At 40.2% G+C, this 22,897-nt stretch overlaps 1 protein-coding gene and 5 non-coding genes across 6 annotated transcripts; 1 reads left to right on the top strand and 5 right to left on the bottom strand.

Moving 5' to 3' along the window:
- Positions 1-2: 2 nt before the first annotated feature.
- mfsd4aa (major facilitator superfamily domain containing 4Aa) lies at positions 3-22,648 on the bottom strand. Its single transcript, XM_034688772.1, has 10 exons — positions 22,283-22,648; positions 17,037-17,235; positions 16,283-16,540; positions 11,690-11,819; positions 11,477-11,592; positions 9,975-10,148; positions 4,006-4,153; positions 3,754-3,824; positions 3,166-3,286; positions 3-429 (listed from the first exon to the last, which is right to left on the bottom strand). Exons 1-10 carry the CDS (start codon positions 22,513-22,515, stop codon positions 377-379), a joined length of 1,503 nt encoding a protein of 500 aa, XP_034544663.1. The 5' UTR covers positions 22,516-22,648; the 3' UTR covers positions 3-376.
- trnaf-gaa lies at positions 5,584-5,656 on the bottom strand. The gene has a single exon. It is a non-coding gene; the product is annotated as a tRNA-Phe (tRNA).
- trnaf-gaa lies at positions 6,393-6,465 on the bottom strand. Its single transcript has one exon. It is a non-coding gene; the product is annotated as a tRNA-Phe (tRNA).
- Positions 7,499-7,571, bottom strand: trnaf-gaa. Its single transcript has one exon. It is a non-coding gene; the product is annotated as a tRNA-Phe (tRNA).
- On the bottom strand, positions 12,579-12,651 carry trnaf-gaa. Its single transcript has one exon. It is a non-coding gene; the product is annotated as a tRNA-Phe (tRNA).
- Positions 19,055-19,127, top strand: trnaf-gaa. Its single transcript has one exon. It is a non-coding gene; the product is annotated as a tRNA-Phe (tRNA).
- Positions 22,649-22,897: the final 249 nt, after the last annotated feature.

The following is a 22,897-nucleotide window of genomic DNA, read 5'->3' as shown; positions in this document are numbered from 1 at the left end:
TGTTGTGTTCTGCGTTTATATAATCTGATATTCATGTTCAACAGCTTCATTGAATCTCAACAGTTCCTCTCACACAAACCGGTGAGTCATATTTACAGTTCATTCATATTCACACAGAAGAATCAACAGTTCATAATTAAAGTGCTATAGCAGAGGTAAACTGCGAAAGACTTATTGTGCCAAAAACTAAAAAACTTCAAGTAACTGTCATCAAGTTAGCTGCTTGATCATCGGGCTTCCATCAGGGTAAGAAGTGTTCAGCTCCAGGAAACCAGGATTTCAGAGATTCTTGTCCCCATGGTCCCTTCATCGTCCTCAGAAGTCTCTTCTTTTTATGTCCTCTGGTCTTCTCCTCAGTCTCCTATAGATCCTCAGGTCAGGAGCCTTCAATCTTTGGCTTCTCTTTCATTTCTGTGTTTTCAGACAAATCTGGAGATAAGAGGAGTGGGTTAGTAGACTCAGTACAGAGATTAACTAAATCAGGGGCGTCAAACTAATTTCAGTTCGGGGGCCACATAAAGTCCGAGTTGAATTGAAGTGGGCTGGACCAGTAAAATCATAACATAACCAAGCGAGCCAGATCCTCCCCTGGTGGTGAGGCTTTCAGCAGTGTGACTACCCTCTGGTGGCTGGCTGCAGTATAGGTCAAAAAATCTGTCTCCCCCATTCATTTGAATGAGGGAGCAGTCAAACTTTAAAAAATAAATACATGTCGTACGAATGTTTCTCACATCCGTATGCTGTGGTGATATGTAGTTAGTATTTGACTGTTTTGTGTCCAAGGCCTCTTTTTCCTGGAAAGTGTCTTTTCCGTTAGTTATCAGAGTTTAAAAAACGGGGTTTTACTTCCGGGTTTCTTTTGATTCACAGCGGCCATAGAGGGGAAATTCAAAGGACACACAGCGTCTTATGACGTTACGCCGTACGGTGGAGCTTATTACAGTGGCTTCACAGGCTCTGGCTGCACAATGGCTGCGCCCAGGAGCGGGATTTTTTGGCTTCAGAACCGTACAATGGGAAGAGGGGGCGCAACAATATCCGTTTTTATTTACAGTCTATGATAATAACCCTATAAATAACAACTCTAAATGTTTCCTATTCTTTTAGTGCAAAAAAGTACAAGTACATTCTGAAAAAATAAAATTTAATGAACTCTCTTTTTACAAATACAGCTGTTGTATTTTTCACCAAGCACACAGGTTTCCTTAACACCTGACGCACAGTGTAATGTTGACCACAAAAGAACTGATAGATTATAATAATTAAAAAGGTAAAGTTGACCATTATGGACCCCTTAGCTCCAGCATGCACAGTTTGTTTGCTGGACAGTGTTGTATGCAGGGGTGTAGTGCTAGTGATAGTAGTGAAGGAGCGCAGCTATGATGCACCCACGTGTGGTAAGCACATGCACGCTATGAGGCTCCTTTCGAAAATAGTGGATCCACCGCTTCTACTCTGACAAGTTTACATATATGTAAACTTTAGTGTTGATTGGCTCTTGAAGTGCTCTAAAAAGTCTATGTAATTCAACCAGATATGCTGTAACTGTAAATATTCTTTTTCCTCACTTTGAGAAAAAGGTGCACTCTGTCAGCTGTTTGATTGTATGCACCCCCCAGAGGACAAATTTGAAATAGCAGTTACTTTTATTAAAAAAATTAAGTATTATGTCTTCTCTGCAAGTTTTCACTTTGCGAAGTCATCCCGCGGGCCGGATTGGAACCTCTGAGGGGCCTTATGTTTAACACCCCTGAACTAATTGACATCCAGGGTATAAAAACAGAGACTTTCAAACCCATCTTGGAGGATGTGTTCCAAGTACACAGTACACATGGGAGACAAATGTTTGCAGTAAAACTGTTGAAGTTTTCTCAAGTTAAAGAACAACATCATCTTTTTTTGTCTTTAACTTAAAATGAACCTTTTATATCTACATAAGTAACAGCTCTCGTTCCATGAAGGCTGCAATCTTGCACTTCCATGTTTCTACAGTAACAAAAACGATAGTTATTCAAGTAGATAATCATGCCATAATGGGTAAATGATTTGTGTGTATGTTTGTGCAAAAATACAGTCCACCTCTGTCTCTGTCAGAGCCTCAGTTGGGCCACCCCGGTCAAAAAAGCCTGCAGGCGCCCCTGCAACCACTGGAATGAACTCTTGCAGCCCTAATCACTCTCCGTCACTGACTGTATACGATGTGTGTACAGAGCTAAAAGAATGTTACCGCATCCAGGCATATATACAGAGACTTTGCCTTTTTCTAATTTGTGAAATATTCAAGAAACTTCTTTAACACATGTTGGAAGATGTGTTCAGAGTACAGAGTGGAGAGTTTGCAGTAAAAACTGTATTTTTGACTGCAGTGATTTTTTGACGAGGAAATGTCTAAAGTCAAAGAACGCAACAAACAAAGACAAGGTGTGAACTAGGGATGTCAACAAGTAACTGAGTGTTGATTAACTGATTGCTAAGATTTTACTCTAACATTTTTTTTGTTTCGATTTTCTATCACGTGGAACAAACATCATGTGGTCTCATATTTGGTTCAGCTATCAGGGAGGTGTTTTAAGTTTAAAGCATGTTTGGATGTGAATCAGCTGACTGAAGGTGTTGCTCACAGCGAAGACGCTCAGATGGGGGCTGTGTTGCTCCACCTCTTCCCGTTGTACGGTTCTGAAGCCAAAAAACCCCGCTACTGGGCGCCACCATTGTGCAGCCAGAGCCTGTGAAGCCACTGTAATAAGCTCCGCCCTACATCGTAGCGTCACAAGACGCTGTGTGTCCTTTGAAGTTTTTTCGTCTATGGCGGCTGTGAATCAAAAGAAACCCGGAAGTAAAACCCCATTTTTTAAAACTCTAATAACTAAAGAAAAAGAAACTTTTCAGAAAAAAGAGGCCTTGGACACAAAACAGTCAAATACTAACTACATATCACCACAGCATACGGATGTGAGAAACATTCGTACAACGTGTATTTATTTTTTAAAGTTTGACTGCTGAGACGGATTTTTTGACCTATACTGCAGCCAGCCACCAGGGGGCAGACACACTGCTGAAAGCTTCACCACCAGGAGAGGATCCGGCTCGCTTGGTTCACAAAATATTTCTCAATAAGAACGAGTAGACAGAAAACTGGACACTATGAGTCTGTGTCCTTCCTACCTGTATATAAACTTGTGTGGACGTGCTGAGTATAGAGGAAGAGCAGGAAGAGGCAGAAGCCGATGAACGATGCTATCGTACAACACAACAGGAAGAAGAAACTTCCCTGACTGTGGATCACCTGTAGGAGGACACACATCCACACACACGCACACACACATACACACACACACACACACACACACACACACACAGACACACACACACACACACACACATAGACATGGTTTCTTATCTCAAACAACTCAACTCTAGAAAGCAACGTAGCTTCAGAACAGGTTTATAAATGCAGTGTTTACTTTAAACTCAAGTCATCCAGACACAGCGAGCAGCCACGCTAATCCCTGTGACCTTTATTGCCCTGCTGCAAGGGAGTTACCAACAATACTAAAACACTTCTGAACTGCAGGTGAGGACAAGTTCAACAGCAAGATTTCATTATGTCTGTTAAATGTGCATTATTGATTCTTAAAATTAATTCACTGAAGTCTAAAGATAGAGGCAGTGTGTTAAAAAGCACAGCACAGTGAATATTGATGTTTTTTAAATTTAAGGATTTTCTAAGACAGTGGTGAAAATCTTTCTTACAGATCCGACGAGCAGCTGCAGCATCATCTCTCCTGTGCTGGCACATGTCACCAGGACTGTTGTGGCACAACCTTTGACACAGAATATAAAGAAAGAAAGTATCTACATCAACTCCATATCAAAAATCAATGACTCATCATTAAAAAAGAATGGTGAGGACTGTAGTCTTTACATTCAGTATGTGACTTTTATGTGGTTGAGTGTGTGTGTGTGTGTGTGCGTGTGTGTGAGTCAGTGCATGTGTTAGTGTACCTTTATAATCCAGTATGTCCTCCGTGAAGGCCAGCATGGAGGGGAACACACTGCTGATGCACAGTCCCAACACACATGTACCGATGAAGAGGAACTCACAGCTGCTGTAGAAGATCAACAACAGGCACTGCACCAGTATGACACCCACCTGAGACACGCACACACACACACACACACACACACACACACACACACACACACACACACACACACACACACACACACACACACACACACACACACACACACACACACACACAGCACTGTGTGAGGATGCTGCTTTCTAAATTTAAAAGACTACAGTTCTTTCTGCGTAGAATAGGAACAATTTGTTGAACACCTTTTCTACATTAAAAGTTACAGGATGTGAAAAGTGTCCGTGCAACTTTCAGGTAATGTGGCTCAAACAGACCCTGAACATGATCAGTAATGACTCTGAAAAAAGACATCAAAACTGACCCACATTTAAATGTTCTCCAACTCATAAGCTGTGGAAACCCAATAAACAAGAGGACTTTTCATCCTCAGCTGCAACACTGCAGGACACTATCATCATCTACAGTATGTCTCTGATCTGATGTCAGACAACGACAGCAGCATTTAAAACAGGGAGACATGAGACTGGTCCTGCTGGAGGTTTCTGTCTGTTAAAGGAAGTTTGTCCTTGCCACTGTAACTTGCTAAATTTGATCATGGCGTCTAAATTCAGTGGTGTAGAGACGAAATAGCTCAGCTAGGAGAGCTGTTAGACTGAAGATCTAAAGGGTCCTGGTTCGATCCCAGGTTTCAGCAGCTTGAGAGCTGTGTTTTGAGATTACTGTACTCCTAAATGATGATTAAATCCTAGTTCATGTCTGTTCATATGAAATCATCACCTGTCTTCATATCACATGTGTGTCTAACATGAGTCTGGTCCTGCTGGAGGTTTCTGCCTGTTAAAGGAAGTTTGTCCTTGCCACTGTAACTTGCTAAATTCTGCAAAGTGCTCTGCTCATGGTGGATTAAGATGAGATCAGACTGAGTCCTGTCAGTAAGATGGGACTGGATCTTATCCTGTCTTGATATATGTGTATAAAAAAGGATTGGGGTTATATTTACTATTATTATTGTGTCCTTTCTGTGAAGCACTTTGTAACTCTGTTTAGAAAAGTGCTATATAAATAAAGTGTATTATTATTTATTATTGATGTTGGGTGTTAATAATAGAACATAGGGTACGGTCTAGACCTGCTCTGTTTGGAAAGATGATGTATAGAGGTATCGCTTGTTGTGATTTGGCGCTACACAAATAAAGATTGACTGATTGATTGGTGATTATATTCTCTGTGAGATATGTGCTTTCCAAAACTTTTACTATGTGGGAGTTAAGTCAGGCAGGAGAACATGATGACTCTAGAAAGACTAAGTCAGTTCTTTCATGAACAACAGAGTCTGAACATAAAGAACCCAAATTAGACTTTGACAACAGTTCTCTCCAACATGGACATACAAGATGCCCAGTCATCAGTCAAGTTTATACAGACAACAGCACTTCTTAGTTAAACTAGAATAGGACTCGTGATTCAGAAGCAAACAAATTGCCGAAACCCGGGATCGAACCAGGGACCTTTAGATCTTCAGTCTAACGCTCTCCCAACTGAGCTATTTCGGCTCTACAGCACTGAAACTAGACACCATCATCGACAAAGTAAACTAACTAATCCCAGAATAAACACACACAGAGCTGTTTTCTCTGTCAGATAGGATAGGATCGTCTTTTCAGCAGTTTGGAATGTAGGTTTAGAATGCAGCCTCATGTTACACAGGTGCTGAGTCGCTACAGAACAGGTAAAGCTTAAGCACAGCTACACAGCAGCATGAAGAATGAGTGCACTTTGCTCTGCTGTGAACATGCTATGAATACAACACAGAGAGCATGTGTTCTAAAGTCTGCCCTCTGAACTGTCGTGATTTAAGGTGTTGTAAATATTTTCTTCTACAACAGCTTAAACACACCCTGACCTGAGAGACATAACTCCATGAAACCTCTGAAGGTGTGCTGAGGTATCTAGCACCAAGACATTAGCAGCAGATCCTTAAAGTCCTGGAAGTTGTGAAGTCGGGCCTCCATGGATCAAACTTGGTTATCCAGCTCATCCCAGAGATGCTCGATTAAATTGAGAGCTGAGAAGTTTGGAGGCCGAGTCACCACCTTGAACTGGTAGTAGTACCTCCAGTGCTGATGCTAACATGCCCATTGTAGGCGCTTTATGTGGTGGATGACTCAGCAGTGTGTTCTGTAACCTTTCTATCAGAACCATTACCCTAAGCTCCAGTAGCTCTTCTGGTGGATCGGACCACACAGGCCAGGCTCCACTAAGTGTGATGTCAAAACACAACTCACAAGCTGCCGAAACCCGGGATCGAACCAGGGACCTTTAGATCTTCAGTCTAACGCTCTCCCAACTGAGCTATTTCGGCGTTGATAATTGTCCTTTAGAGGCCAGGTTGAAAAATCAAACTGATTTATCTCATAAAATCTCAGAGGATTGCAGATTCTACGTTAAAGATCTCATAAAGGGTGTCCCAAAAAGGACTGTCCGTGCTTTTCTGTCTGTCACAAAGAATGCACAGCCCTAACCCTGGTGTGTTGCAATGTTGCAGGAGACCTTTATGAACTCAGGTCAAGAGAAGATTTAAAAGAGATTCAAACTGGAAATGTGATTCTAGAAACAGGGTTAACCTTACAGCTCGGTACTTTAGATTTCCTGGACACTTCATATCGTGCACTTCATCGTTTCAGTCAATAAACATACAAGAGCTGGAACTGCCGCTTGAACACATTGTTTCATTTGAAGTTATTTTTTGGACAGCTAAAGAGAGATGGGGAATGTGGGGAGTAGAGAGAGGGGGATGACTTGCACTAAAGGGTCATGGCCTGGAGTCACGCTTGTGAGTGGGGTCCCTTTAAACTCACAAGCCAACCAGCTGCCCACAAGTGTATTGATTGAAGTAATAAGTCAATCAAACGTTATCCTCAGACATTTTCCAAACAGAGCAGGTTTAGACTGTACTCTATGTTCTATTATTAACAAAGACCCAACATCCAGACAGGATAAGATCCAGTCCCATCTTACAGACAGGACTCAGTCTGATCTCATCTTAATCCACCATGAGCAGAGCACTTTGCAGCATTTAGCAAGTTACAGTGGCAAGGACAAAGTTCCTTTAACAGGCAGAAACCTCCAGCAGGACCAGACTCATGTTAGACACACATCTGCTGAGACCGAATTGGGATTGGAAAGAGGGATAGAGGAGAATAAGAGAGAGAGAGTATAGGGATGAGAGAGATAGTAGATAATACACAAAAAGTACAGCGAAAAGATTTCATCCCCAAGATGGTGACCGTTTTTAATATCAACTGATATGAAGACAGGTGATGATTTCATATGAACAGACATGGACTAGGATTTAAGCATCATTTAGGAGTACTCTCAAAACACAGCTCACAAGCTGCCGAAACCCGGGATCGAACCAGGGACCTTTAGATCTTCAGTCTAACGCTCTCCCAACTGAGCTATTTCGGCTCTACACTCCTGTAAATAGATGCCATTTTGTGAAAACAAGGCTCCCAGAGAAAACAGAGCTGTTTTCTCTGTCGGGTAGAATAGGATCGTCTTATCTGTAGTTTGGAATGTAGGTTAAAAATGCAGCCTCATGTTACACAGGTGCTGAGTCATTACATGACAGGTAAAGCTAGAGCCCAGCTATACTGACACTAACAGCATGAACTATGAGTGCAGTTTGCTCTGCTTTCTACTCTCTGGCTCTATCTGTCTATCTGTGTATATAGCTCATTTGCTCAGAACACTCTTGGCAGCCCCGAGGTAAAGACAGCAACCACTTTCAACTCATATTTTGGGTCTTGTTGTGTTGGTTTGGTTTGCTCAGTATTTGGATTACAAGGCCGAGAATGTTGCAGAAAATGGGCAAAAGACAGAGTGGTTGAGCCAGGTTACAGACTCCGAATGTAAAGCAAATCCTATATGAACTGCTGTTCAGATATCAACTCATCTGACCCACACATAATCTACATCTAACCTTAAATTGATCCAAAGACCCTGCACACATCTATGCCACTGTATTTAAAGGAGCAGTAGGATATGGGTTAGCAGGAAAACATCATAGCACCCCACACAACCTGGTTTAAACCCAAGAGCAAAACAAGAATCTCATCTTTTAGGGTGTATTTATGGATGCATTGACTACTGCTCAGATAACTTTGACCCAGGAACAATTTTAAAATGTGATGATACTTTGGTAAATTATATAAATTCATAAAATTATTTTCTCAGCAGATGTGTGTCTAACATTAGTCTGGTCCTGCTGGAGGTTTCTGCCTGTTAAAGGAAGTTTGTCCTTGTCACTGTAACTTGCTAAATGCTGCAAAGTGCTCTGCTCATGGTGGATTAAGATGAGATCAGACTGAGTCCTGTCTGTAAGATGGGACTGGATCTTATCCTGTCTTGATTTTGGGTCTTTGTTAATAATAGAACATAGAGTACGGTCTAGACCTGCTCTGTTTGGAAAAAGTCTTCAGATAACATTTGTTGGGATTTGGTGCTATGTAAATAAAGATTGATTGATTGATTGATTCTACCATTCTTGACCAAACTTATAAACTCTTTTAAGTGTTTTCAACTTTAACTTTATCAAGTATGTTTGTCCAGTCCGATTAAAGTGTGTTCTGGTATCTAAACTGGGCTGATGAGCTGAAGATGCAACCCTTACTTTAAAACAACCTTTTTCATATGCAGCTCTAAGGTTACATGGAACTCAGTTTACTCTTGTTTATATTTTGGTAGATTAAAACGTTTTCAAGTATGAGAAAAACTCTGTCACTGGTGCAAAAACCTATATTTGTTGTTTATATACAGCTTGAATCTAGGTCTCTTTTCAGGATAAATAAAGCCCTGACAGGTCAACATGACAGAAAATAAAACACAGAAATGATTAAAGTCTGAGTTTATGCTCCACTCTGTTCCTGCGTTGCTTTATGCTCTTCACCTTTCAAACCACTAGAGGGCAGAGTAGGTACTGAGGACCTGAGGCACTGATGTGACGACTAGCTTTCAACACTTCATTTACAGTGAATTCATTTTCTTGTTATGCATAATGCAGTGTGGTATCTCATGTTATGAATAAGATATCAAGGTCCCCTACAACCTACACTCCCATGACTCATGTTTCTGTCAGAAGTAGGCAGCTGATTTTAGAAAATGAGTACAAACTAACCTTTTCTGTCTCTCATACCAAGCATCTCACAGAAGACAGTAAAAAACAATGATTATATTGTTAACCTGGTCGAGCATGGAGCAGCTAAAAAGAAAGATAACTTATCAGGAAAGGATCATTTCAACTTTTAAAGGTGATGAAGTGTCAGATGATGTGGTTCCAGGTAGTCAAGTAGAGGCTTAGACATGTTTTTAGATTTCTCAACAGGTCTAAGCTTCATATTGGAGTAAAAGAACACTAAAAATAACTCAAAATCTTACAGTGTTGGAATCTTTGGCTAAAATCTGTTTCACATTTTAGATCAACGCTTACATTTCTCGCACAGATCACATAAACACACTGAAAGTAAATGCAACATCATTGAATGGCCATAAGAAAGAGTTAAGAGGAATCCAGAGTCTGAGGATACTGTATTGTTCTTAGGGCCTAAATAAAACGTTGAGTGTGACAAAGCAGTTCTGTTTTCAGATCCTGTTGTCTGTGTACATATTTAATCCTCCTCTGAGGGACACCACCTGATGGTGTTTTATGCATTCCCAGATCAAATATTTGATTATAGCTCTCATACAACATCTGCTGCATGGTTTCATATGATAAATTGTTTCCTTGTTTCTCTCTAATGCACTGTGAAATCAAGAAGGGATTCATTATTTAATTTAGATGTCTTTTTCTTTAACTTAGTTGTGAGTTCTTACCAGACTGAAGGTGAGCAGCTTGGGTGCTGTGAATTTGCAGGAGAGGTAGATGAAAGCCAGTCTTCCTACTGTTATAGAAGCCCAGAATACACTGTCCAGACATCCTGCAGTCTTGTGACCCATCAGCAGAGGAGGGGACACTGCGTAAGTGTAGACAAAGCCAGCGTAGGAGCCCTGCAGGACAAGAAGCACAGCAGGAAATGATTTTCAGATCACCGTGGCATTTCTAGCATTGGTACTGGGAACATGAAGCTATGTGGTAACAGCTGTCAGCTGTTCCTGTTTGCAGGGTATCTACAGGTGTGTGGACTAATCATCAGATAACTTTTCTATGTTCCTCATGTGTCCCTCACAAGTGCTGACCAGAAAGCTTTCTGTTTTTGTGCTCTTAAACTCTGAACTCTCTGCCTCTGGACATTAAAACAGCGAGCTCTTGGAGTGTTTTTAAAAGTAAACTTAAGACTTACCTTTTTAATCTGGCTTTTAACTTCGAGTCATTTATAATTAGCCATGGACTGCATTATTACTTTTATTACTTTTGTGACCATTGTTTTAACATCATTCTTATTTATTTTATTTTATCTTATTATGTTGTATTTTATTTTTGTATTAATCTGTTTTTTGCTATTTTATTATATTATGTTTAATTTGTATATGAATCTATTTTATATTATCTTATTATATTATATTTTATTTTATATTATTTTATTGTATCTTTTTATATTATATTTCATTTTTATATTATTTTATTATATTCTACCTTATTATATTAGATTTTATTTTTGTATTATTTTATTTTATTCTATCTTATTATATCATATTTCATTTTTATATCAATTTATTTTTCTGTTCACTTCTCTGATTTTATTAGATTAATTTCATTGTCATGATTTTTAAATCTTGTTCCCTTCCACTTTTACCTCTTGCTGTTTTTTTCTCTCTCTGTTCTTTTGTGAACCGCGCTGGGCTGCATGCTTGAATGTATGAAAGGTTCTAGGTATAAATAAAAATGAGTTGAGTTGAGTTTGACTCTAGGAAAAAAGCTTCAAATGTGATGGTTCTTTGGTAAAATATGAATCTATAAAATGTGTCTATCATTTTTGACCAATCTAACATACCTGTTAAGTGTTTTGAAATGTAACTGTATCATGTCTGTTTGTTCCAATCTGACTAAAGCACGCCTCAGGGAAGTTGACACAAGTTGTGGCAAAGGGACAATGATTAAGTAGTTTTATTGCCACCACAAGTCATGCATTTCTGCTGCAGCAATAATTGTTTACTATAACAGTAAACAATCCAATTCAGCAGATAAAACTGCAATAATGACCTTTACCTTACATTTAAGACGCAGGCATCCATCTGAAACTTTGACCTCATGTAGGATTTCAGCCTCATGTTTCTTCCTCTAACACTACAACTTCTCTGCACTTCTCAAAGTTGGCATATAAAAAAGTATTTCATGTTTTTGTGTATCAGTGTTAAGTGTTAGCAGTAAGTCTCACTATGATCCCATCAGTGATGAAGAGGATGGCCCCGCCCAGAGCGTGGAGGAGGAAGAAGGAAGCTGGATGACCTCGGACTTTGGCAGGATGACAGCAGCCAAACAAACTCCCATGACCTGAAGAGACAGAGAGAGGTCTGTAGCTTCACTGAAATAGTGTTTACAACACACACATATGCACACACGCACACACATAGTTCAGCTCAAGCTTTACCTTCCTCACTGTCCATGATGTGACTTTTACTGGAGGGAGAGTTTTTGTCGAGCAGAGGTTGACTGCTGCTGGAGCAAGGCAGCAGTCTCTCATGGAACATCAGCGCTAGTACAGCTGCAGGCACAGGGAGCTGCGTGAACACACACACACACACACACACACACACACACACACACACACACACACACACACACACACACACACACACACACACACACACACACACACACACACACATAAAGAGACTTGTTATTCAACATTTCCTGTCAGCTGATACAAGCGTCTCCTCCTACAGGCAGAATCCGGGCTGTTATCTGTACCTCTGCTTGAAACAGATCCTAGTCAAACAGAAAACACAGCAGCAGCAGTTCTTGGAGATTATCTTTATCTGAGAGGCATATCACACTTTATAGCATCTAAATAAATGCAAATAATAGCAAGAAAAAAATGCACTCTGCATAGCTTTAAAGAATAGAAAAGATTTTCAGTGTTTATCAGCCTGCTCTTAAGTTAGGCTGATCAATCAATCAATCAATCAATCAATCAATCAATCAATCAATCAATCAATCAATCAATCAATCAATCAATCAATCAATCAATCAATCATTGTTATATAGCGTAAAGTCACAACAAATGTTTTCCTCAGACTCTTTCCAAACAGAGCAGGTCTAGATCATACTCTATGTTCTATTATAAACAAAGACCCAACATCAAGGCATGATAAGATCCAGTCCCATTTTACAGACAGGACTCAGTCTGATCTCATCTTAATCCACCATGAGCAGAGCACTTTGCAGCATTTAGCAAGTTACAGATGATTTCATATGAACAGACATGGACCAGGATTTCAGTATCATTTAGGAGAAATCTCAAAACACAGCTCACAAACTGACGAAACCCGGGATCGAACCAGGGACCTTTAGATCTTCAGTCTAACGCTCTCCCAACTGAGCTATTTCTGCTCTGCACTACTATAACTAGACGCCATGATCGAATTTACCAAGTTACAGTGGCAAGGACAAACTTCCTTTAACAGGCAGAAACCTCCAGCAGGACCAGTATTGTCATAGGTAACAGGGCTGAAGCTTTTCTGGATTTTTGGAGGAAACTGATCACTGTTACTTTTAATGTGACAATTCTAATCTTTACTCAAAGCTCTAGCTAAAGTTCAGTCAGGAAGATTACATTCTGCTTGTTGTCTCATTTTTCCCTTTCCCATTCATTGTGCTTCCACTCCTCCGAGCATGCTCACTCATATTTCCTGTAGTCATCAGCTATATGAATCACCCAGTCATCCTATAGCACTGCAACACTCCACCTCCCCATCACCGCCCAGTCTTCACAGCTTCAAGACGTCAGGATTCTCCCCATCATGCCAAGTCTTGCAGTTCTCTATCTTTGTCACCCCATCACTGCCCTTAATTCACAGTTGTGATCAGATCTGTCATCAGCCTCAGACGACATCATCGACAACATCTCCACCCCCTCAAACCACAGAGTCTGGACTCTTCTGAGAGTAGATTTTGTTGCCGCTCAGAGACTCTGGCTGTATTTCAATATCAGATATCTCTGACATAATCTTTAGTTGAGACATGTTTCAATGAGATGAATATTGATCACTTGAACATGAAGGTGAACAAACTTTTCATTGTGCTCCAACATTATTTGTTTACTGCCTTCAAATAATCAAATACATGCTTATTAAACTCTGCTGTATGCTGTGCTTTGTAGCAGATTTGAACATGCTCTCATGTTTAAACCTCACAGAGCTGCGGGTATCACTGTCTTGTTACTATTAGGGATGCACCAAAATGAAAATGATTGGCCGAAACCCAAAATGAGGAAACCAAAGCCGAAAACCGAAAAACCAAAACACAGAAATAAATTATAACGGCAATTATTAGTAGGGAGACCGGGGACAGTTGTAACATTTCACTCCTTGTATTTGAGATTAAGCCATACATTTTCTGTTTGTGTTGCACAGGCATTTTCTAGGCTCTTTATCCTCAGATGTGACTTTGAAAAAACATCTTTTGTAAGTCCTTAAAGAATTAAGCTTAGAAGATGTAGGCCGCTTTGTCATGTTTTTTTTTAAAGTTTTTGTGCGCTTCTCCCGTCTCTGAGCGGGTTCTCCGCATCCATCGCGGCCTTGATCCTTTCTCGTTTGCGCTGCTTTATTCCCACATCCAAGTAATGATCTTTATAACGTGGATCAAGTACAGTCGCGATGAAGTGCAGAGGATCTGAATAGATCTCAGTGAAACATGTGCTGACAGACTAAGAGTGCACTTTTCATTGTTTTCCCGCCGTGGTCCATCTCAACCTCTTTGCTTAGAAGACGCTTTAGTGCTGCAGTTAAAGGAAGAACGTCTGCTACAGATGCATCAGAGAAGCTGATCTCTTTAGTTAGCTGCTCAAAGGGGGCAAGAAGAGAGGGAATGTTCTCAATTAGGACTCACTGGTGTGAAGTGAATGTCGCAGGGAACTCAAGATCTGCGCTGCAGGAATCGCTTTTGCACAAAGCAATTCAGACCACGGTTTTTGCTTGCGTCATCACAATTCTGTTTCGGCCATGTTGTTATTGTGAAAAAAGTGTTTCAGCCGAAAACCGAAAAATGCACTTTTGGGTCATTTTCGGCCAAACATTTTCGGTGGCCTAGTTACCATTGAGCAAAAGTCTCCTTTATCATAGTTATCTTCAGTTCAAATGTTTGCCCTATTAATAAAAAAAATATGAATGTATCATATCAATGTTGTTGGGAAAGATTCTCCTGTTTCTTTCATACAACATGAGGAAGCGTCATGTTTAGCACATTGTACAGAATAAAAGAAATAGTGATCTGAACAAATTTGTTTTACCCATTTATCTATTCACTATATTTACCTATTTAGTTTACTTTAACTCACATAGTCAGCCCTTTTCTAGTCTGTCTTCATGTTGTTGTTTTGTCTTGTTTTTATATTCTGTCTATGTCGTCCATGTATTGATTGTCTGCCGTTTTATTTGCACCTGCACCGCTTTGCACCTGCCATGCAAGAAATGCAATTTCGTTCAGCTGTACACAAGTCATCCAGATGAATGACAATACATTTTGAGTTGAGTTGAGTTTAATCTGTATCAGTGTATCATAAAGAAACCACTACATCTGTGAAACAAAAATAAAACTATTCTATTAAATGCACCAAAACATCATGTTTACATGTTAGTTCCATTTTATTTCAACTAGGGATGTTAAGAACTAACTCAAACAAGTTTTTTTGTTTAGATTTTCTATCACGTATAACAAACATCATGTGGTCTCATATTTGGTTCAGCTATCAGGGAGGTGTTTTAGGTTTAAAGCATGTTTGGATGTGAATCAGCTGACTGAAGGTGTTGCTCACAGCGGAGACGCTCAGCTGGGGGCTGCGGCTGATTGACAGGTCTCCACGAGCGCTTTTTTTCTCTGCCGCCGAACTGGTTATGACCCAGTTGACCTCCCGGCTGACACCTGACCATGTACACATGCTTATTTCTCTCAATAAGAACGAGTAGACAGAAAACTGGACACTGTGAGTCTGAAATATTTTTCAGTTCAGTTCCCTTGTTGCAGTAAATCCACATGTTGAAGTCTGAGCCTTCACTTTATATGACTGTATGTCTGCGGAGATTATTTTTATGAGCCTGCTCCACACGTTGAAATTCAGAGTGTGTAACATTTTGTATGCCTAAAAATGATCCGTAGCTATTCAATACCACCAGTTATATACATTGTGTCCCAAAGAAAAATTTGATTTAGGGGAAAAATGCTTTTGGCATTGTTTTTGACGGATTTTTTTTAATGATTAATCGATAATTGATCTTTAACATTTCCAAAGATTGATCAGGGAGAATACTTAAAATGGACATCCCTAGTTTCAATCTGATTTTCTGGAAATGTGAGAGGCATAACTGGCACATTTCAGTATTGTAGTTCTAGCGTGTTCTGTAGTTGTAGTTCTTTTTTTATCCATTGTATCTTTGTACCCAACAGGTCAACCAGTGAGATCTAACAAACTTCTTAAGAGCAACTGACACTCACCAATTGTCCCAACAAGCATGTCTTTGGACTGTGGGAGGGAGGTGGAGGAGCACACGCATGCAGGGGGAGAACATACAAAATCCACACAGGAAGGCTCCTGGGATTGAACCAGGCACCACTGTACCACTGTGCAGCCACTTTCCAATTCAAGCTTCTTAAATAATCCGTCTGATTTATAGCTTGAAATCTGATCGTCAGATTGCTCATTTTTCGTTTCCTGTTTCACTTCAATATTGACATTGTTTTTATTGCCCTGCTCTCAGTATAGGCTTGGATGAGTACAAGCTAATTTACGGCTGACAAACTGTTGCTCATGTCAGAGGCAGATAAATCGGAGGTATCTCTCAGCAGAACCTGTTTCTGTTTTGATATCTCTGGTCATGCATTTTCTTTCTTCTCAGTCAAATCACAAACCTATAAGTTGTTTCACACCTCGACCAATCAGCAGCTACATGAGTCGCTGTTATTTACCTTTGTGAATCATATGACACAGACAGTGTTGTAGATAATATCAATGTTGACTTAGACTCACATTGATAAGAGCCATGATCCAGAAAGCGTAAGACACCCTGGTGATGACCACACCCTCTGTGTGGAGAGGGTACTGGGAGATGTGACGAGGCACTGCACCCTGCCCGGCCATGCTGCTGCGGAGGTGCTGGAGGTCCCAGGAAGAGGAGGAAGAGTTGGCAGTCAGGTTGGTCCCCAGGACACAGTTGTCGTCTGATAGGAAAGGATCAGCCACGAGGGGACTGACCAGTGCTCCGAGGCCTATGAAGAAATGCAAAGCCTGGGAGGAGACATGAGCATAGATCTCCTTTAGACCTTAAAGTCCCCATTATCCATGTTGATTACTGCAGTTTAAGCTGCCTAGTTCAGCAAAAACTATGAAAACAAAAACATTACAGACCCTTACTCTAACCCATATGACTGGTTTGTGACTGAAGGTGGTGACGAGCTGTAAAGCAGAAGCTAATACTTTGATAATATTATCACCACAGAAAATTTGTGTCTAACTTTTATAGTTTGTGGTTGCATTGGTACATATTTGAGATGTTCTGGTCCATTTGTACATCCACAGCTACATATGTAGCTGCTTTCTCTGTTGACAACAATACACTGGAACATACACACCCACCCACACCCATTCTCTCACACACACACACACACACACACACACACACACACACACACACACACACACACACACACACACACACACACACACACACACACACACACACACACACACACACACACACACACACACACACACTCTCTCTGACCTGCAGGAAGGTGGCCGAGTCCTTCTGGTACAGCTTCACAAGCTGCCTGTTTGCGATGGTGTCAATCACTCCCATTGAGCTACCAGCAATCGCCATGGCAACAGACAACAGCACCACATGGTCACACAGCGGTATGGCGGCAAACACAAGCGAGATGACGAAAGTGCAGAAGAGGAGTGCTGACAGGGAGGACAGGAGTCTGGAGAGGACAAAAGAGATGACAACACACCCAGAAGATTAAAGACAGTATTCAGTCAATGGCTTCATGATATAATACAGTGATTCATTCAGTCTGAATAACAGCAACATACTCACACCTGAGCAGTAACAGTCTCCTGTTATTTGAGTAAAGTCACCTTGATGGTTCACTGCTCCAATAACTTTTATTTACACAGTGGTTTTATCACAAGCCTACAGCAGCAGAACACCTCCACATTATCTTCACCTGCTACTTTCATCCTCCCCTGCCAACTTTCCACTCTCTCTGTTTCACCTTGTCCCAGGTCACTGGTGTTTTATCAGGGAGGGATTCTGATACAGAGGCCGGAAAATAACCAGTGGAGTGGACAAAGTCTGCTGTGACAGTAATCACTGGCATGTAAAAATGAATGGCAGCACTGAACTATCACTGAGCTCATGAGACTTTAAATTATGTGTCAAACCAGTTCATCAGAGGACAACAGCATTTCAGAGCAATCCCTTTAAATTGCACGAATAAGAGATGTTTGAGATGATATCATGAGGAAGTCTCAGCTTTATTGTGAAACAACTTTTTAAGCAGTGCTAGATTAGCAATGCTTACATTATATTAGTGGACACAAACATAGTGGCATGTTTTATGTGGTGATGCAATATACACAAATGTACCGTATCATGTAGGAAAAACTACTTATGGTGCTTTAAAAAATATTTTGTCTGTTTAGTTTTAATTCAGAACACACTCTTATGGTTCTTCATGGTTAATATTCACAGCACAGCATTAATCATTTGCAGATCATATCAGAGCACCATCCAGCTAGTTTAGCCGACCACATAATGATTTTGCACATTCTTAATATGAAGTTTTTTGTACAGTACAGTATCTCTGAAAGTATGTCTGCATGATCATATAGGTGTAAACTCAAAGTCTATTTCTTCCCCAACTCAAAAATTCACTTGATCAACCTATAAATGTGTAACATGAGGATTCTTCCACTCACTGGTCTCTAAAGATTATTCACCTGGTCCAAAAGCTTCAGCTTGAATACTGATTAAAGAGAGTCCATCTCTCCAGTGTTAGCTTCTCTACACTGGCTTCCCATAAAACATAGACTAGAAATTAAAATCCTTTTTCTGACCTACAAAGCTCTTAATGATCAGACACCCTCGTATTTTAAAGAGCTCATAGTGCCCTATTACTTCTCTAGAACACTACGCTCCCAACATGCAGGCCTGCTGGTCCTACCTAAAGTCTCTAAAAGTAGTATAGGAGGTAGAACCTTCCTTAACCTTCGGTTATCAGGCCCCTCTCCTTGGGAATCATCTACCAGTCAGGGTCAGGGAGGCAGACACCCTCTCCAGTGTAGGCTTCAAACTTTCCTTTTTGATGAAGCTTATATTTAGAGCTGGATCAGGCTGGGACCAGCTCTTAGTTATGCTGCTATAGGCTTAGACTGCAAGGGAAACTGACTCACTGACATGCTTGCATCCCCTCTCTCTGCCTACCACTTACTTTAACTCTCCCTGTCCAAGTTACTAACCACAGACCTTTCTGGAGTCCCTGAGCTCCCTTGTCTTGTAGGTTCCTCTGGATCTCTGCCGTAGACGGCCTGCTGCTGTGGACGTGCCAGGCTCCAGCTGATACAACTACTACTATCTGTCTCACCACTATCCTCTCTCTCTCTCTTCATCTCCCTCTATCCCTCTCTCCAACTCACTCTCAGCAGATGTGTGTCTAACATGAGACTGGTTTTGCTCGAGGTTTCTGCCTGTTAAAGGAAGTATGTTCTTGGGATCATGAGTAGTTCCAGTGATATAAAGCCGAAAAAGCTCAGTTGGGAGAGCGTTAGACTGAAGATCTAAAGGTCCGTGGTTTGATCCCGGGTTTCGGCGGCTTGAGAGCTGTGTTTTGAGATTACTACTAAATGATACTGAAATCCTAGTTCATGTCTGTTCATATGAAATCATCACTTGTCTTCATATCACATGTGTGTCTAACATGAGTCTGGTCCTGCTGGAGGTTTCTGTCTGTTAAAGAAAGTTTGTCCTTGCCACTGTAACTTGCTAAATGCTGCAAAGTGCTCTGCTCATGGTGGATTAAGATGAGATCAGACTGAGTCCTGTCTTTAAGAAGGGACTGGATCTTATCCTGTCTTGATTTTGGGTCTTTGTTAATAATATAACATAGAGTAAGGTTTAGACCTGCTCTGTTTGGAAAGAGTCTTCAGATAACGTTTGTTGGAATTTGGTGCTGTATAAATATTGATTGATTGATTGATTGATTGATTGATTGATTGATTGATTGATTGATTGATTGATTGATTGATTGAAAGTGTCATGTTTTGGTCTGTTCTTTGTTTCTATTTAGTTTCTAGTTCCGTTGTGTTATATGTTCTTTTTTGTATACTCTCATGTCTGTGTATTCATTGTCTGTGTTTTTGTCTAATGCTTTCTGTTGTAGAATCTCCAAGTGTGTTAACTTTAGTTTTACTTCCTGTGTTTCCCCTCCCTTTTTTGATTGTCTACACCTGTGCCTTGTTGTTCTCACCTGTGTCCCCTTACTCGTTACCCAGTGTATGTATAGTCTCTGTGTTTCCTCCCTTTATTGTGTATGAATGTTACGTTGTGTCATGTTCTATTGTATGTTCTCTTACCTGAATGCCTAGTGTTACCCGAGTGTTACTAGTGTTATCGTGTTGTCGTGTTTCCTGGATTTGGTTAAAATTAAGATTTGTTTTTTTCATCTTGTGTTGTTTTGTTTGTTAAAACCTTAACTTAAGTCTGCACTTTGGTCCTCCTTTTGTTTTTTCTTATATGTGACAGAAAGTCCACAATTGGTCAGGCCCTTCTTAAAGACAGTCTATAGGGCTGGGTTTTGCTGTATAATAAATCTTTCCCAAACAGGCCAACTACATATTGCATGAATGGAAAAGGACCCCGGATCACTTTTAACAGCCAGTCAATAAAGTTTCAGAACGTGATTTAGTCATTTAGAAGTATCAATATAATGGAGAATGTATGTGTGCAAGAAATAAAATGTTCTTCTATCAAAATTTTAAAGTTGCAAAAATCTCAGAGACAAGACATGAACTTTGAAAGAATTTCTATGCACTTTTTGAACATATAGTCATGATCCCAAGAAGATGAACCCTCCTGACTCTAGCAATTCCCTGACCTTTTATCTCACCCCATTACCAGGTAAGTGCTTTCTCTTGTTGGCTGAAATGTCTCCAAGTTTGGGATTAGACAGATTTCAGACAGGGGTGACACAAGGTACGATATTCATAGTCCTGGGATAATAAATTCTCACTTTTCTCTGAGTATTTTTATGTTTATGTTTATGTTTATTTATTTGCACAATTAAAAGAAAATATATACAAAAAAAATAGCAAAGATAAATAATATAATGTGCAGGAAGAGGCAGAAAACCCAGAGAGCTTATTTGAAGCCTCCACCCAAATAGTGTTCTAATATAAAAAATGAATTAGAAAAATACTAAATTTACAACGTAACAATCCCCTGAACTTAAACATCTCGCCACCATCAGTTAGAATCCTTATTTGTTTATAACCACATTCCTACAAACAGTCCGTTAGTATATTCCTACTAATATTTAGGGCCAGGTTAATGAGATATTAATCCTTTAAGAGAGTGCAGCTTCTTCACCCAGACTTTTTATGACATCATTAAATAAGTGGTTCAGTTCCTGGTGCTCGCCGTCTACATGAAGAAGCGCCCTTTGGCAACCTTAAATTACTTCCTGAAGTATGGCTATAGGTGTGTTATGACTCAAATTAGATCCTGATGGACAGGTTTTCATGTGGAGTGACGGCTCAATGAGAGTGAGTGAAAGGTTGAATGTTGCAGATCAGTAGAAACACTTTCTGTAGTTTGAGGTTTGAGAGGTTTAATCTGTTCATCATTTTCTGACAGCTTACAGAAGACAGGCAAAATGTCTACCTTCTGTAATTCACCTGAATGATCGTTTAACAAAAACATATCTGTGATGAAGAAATCATATTCATCACTCCCAAAATAAACAATGTGTCATTTTGCATTATGTATTATGTAATGAAAACACCTCACATGCACACCTCAGACGGCTCCATGTGTGAAGTAAAGCCTGAATCAACCATCTGTCATTTGAATATTTCAGATTTGACAGTCAAATTTAGAATACAGTGCAACTGCATGAACGTCTCAATATAGAAACTTTACAGACCTATTTAACTGCAAGCTGGGCTGTAAGAAGGATTTCAGGAATTCTTGACTTAAGAGTCCAAACTCTTGAAACCCCGCCCATAAAAGGAACTTCTTACTCTGCCAAAATCAAATCAGCAACAAGCTCTATTTGAGTTTTTTTATAACAATAAAATAGTCTGCTTTCCTTCTATTAGAATCTTCGCTCCATCATATACTGGAATAAGTTAAAAGTAATTTATTATCCAATATAAATATTGGAAATATTCAGAATTTGAATTTATGTTTATTGGTAAAAAAATTAATTGGCCGTATTTCCTTGACTCAGAAATATAAAGCTCTTGAAAAAAATGTCACACAGCTCTGTGTTTTCATGACTTTTGCTGGCCCATGATCTCACCACATTATGTGTGAAATTGATGTAAATGTCTAAAATCAATTTATTTTCCATGTACTTATAGTATTTAAACTTTCTGTCTCAAGAAGTGTTCAAGTATGGGCACGCACATTTTTAAGGTGACAAAATATAGATATTAAATATGCTTTTCTTACATTTATTGAGGAATTAATTCGTGTTTTTTTATGTTTACATTGATGAATATACTCTAGATTAATTGTATACCAAAAAGTCTCTCTCAGATGCAGAATTGTATTTAGGAAAATTATATATATATATATTAAGGACTCCACAAAACACAAGATTACAGTGTTCCGTGGGGCTATATGGTCCTAGTTGTACCACAGACATAAGTGTCATCTGAGTATTATAGGAATATCTGATTCCTTGAACTAATATTAAAATAAGTTATGTAGTAGTATTATTGATGATACTCAGAGCTCCCACTCACGACTTCTTGAAGAGTCCTCCGAGACTGCTGCCCACCAGCAGGAAGAACTGCTGGGAGAAGAAGACCCAGGTGATCTGCTGCAGCGTGGACTGGGTCTGACACCTCAGGTCCAGGATGGTGGGCCCGAGGAAGGCGATGCACAGGCCGAAACTGAAGAACACGCTCCAGTAGGTCAGGGTGTGCTGCCAGTGGCGCTTAAACAGCGACCAGACCCGCTCGTCCGGGAGCTTCATGTCGGTCTGATGTCCTGATGGCTGCAGAGAGAGACAGAGAGAGACAGAGGAGCCAGCTGCTCAGGGAGCTCTGTCAAACACAGCCACACATTCTGCCAACGGAGAGAGTCAACACAAGTTCAAGAGTCGCCCAGTCTGGGCACGGTCTGGTGAAGTGACACTTTACTGACGGACAGGCTGAAGGACCGCCCACTGACTGACTGACCGTACATTAGATCAGTTTCATCCAAAGGTAGGGTCACATTAAAGAAAACTCAGCAAGTAAGTGACACTATGATATTTTACTATGTAGAAGAAGCAATACAACTTTATACAGAAGAGGATTAAGGTGCAATATAAATACTACCAGTCAAAAGTTTGGAAACACCTTCTCATTCAAGGG

The sequence above is a fragment of the Notolabrus celidotus genome, chromosome 1 (genome assembly GCF_009762535.1).
Source record: "Notolabrus celidotus isolate fNotCel1 chromosome 1, fNotCel1.pri, whole genome shotgun sequence".
NCBI lineage: Eukaryota > Metazoa > Chordata > Actinopteri > Labriformes > Labridae > Notolabrus > Notolabrus celidotus.
The sequence above is the reverse complement of the archived record's forward strand: the minus strand, read 5'-3'. Positions and strand labels throughout refer to the sequence as shown.

What these genes read in the sequence shown, in the direction of transcription:
- mfsd4aa (XM_034688772.1), bottom strand. Translation starts at nt 22,515, where the DNA reads ATGAAGCTCCCGGACGAGCGGGTCTGGTCGCTGTTTAAGCGCCACTGG. An exon ending in GGACATACTGGATTATAAAG is followed by an intron (nt 3,825 to 4,005) that starts GTACACTAACAC and finishes TCTGTGTCAAAG; the next exon opens with GTTGTGCCACAACAGTCCTG. An exon ending in CCACACAAGTTTATATACAG is followed by an intron (nt 430 to 3,165) that starts GTAGGAAGGACA and finishes TCTTATCTCCAG; the next exon opens with ATTTGTCTGAAAACACAGAA.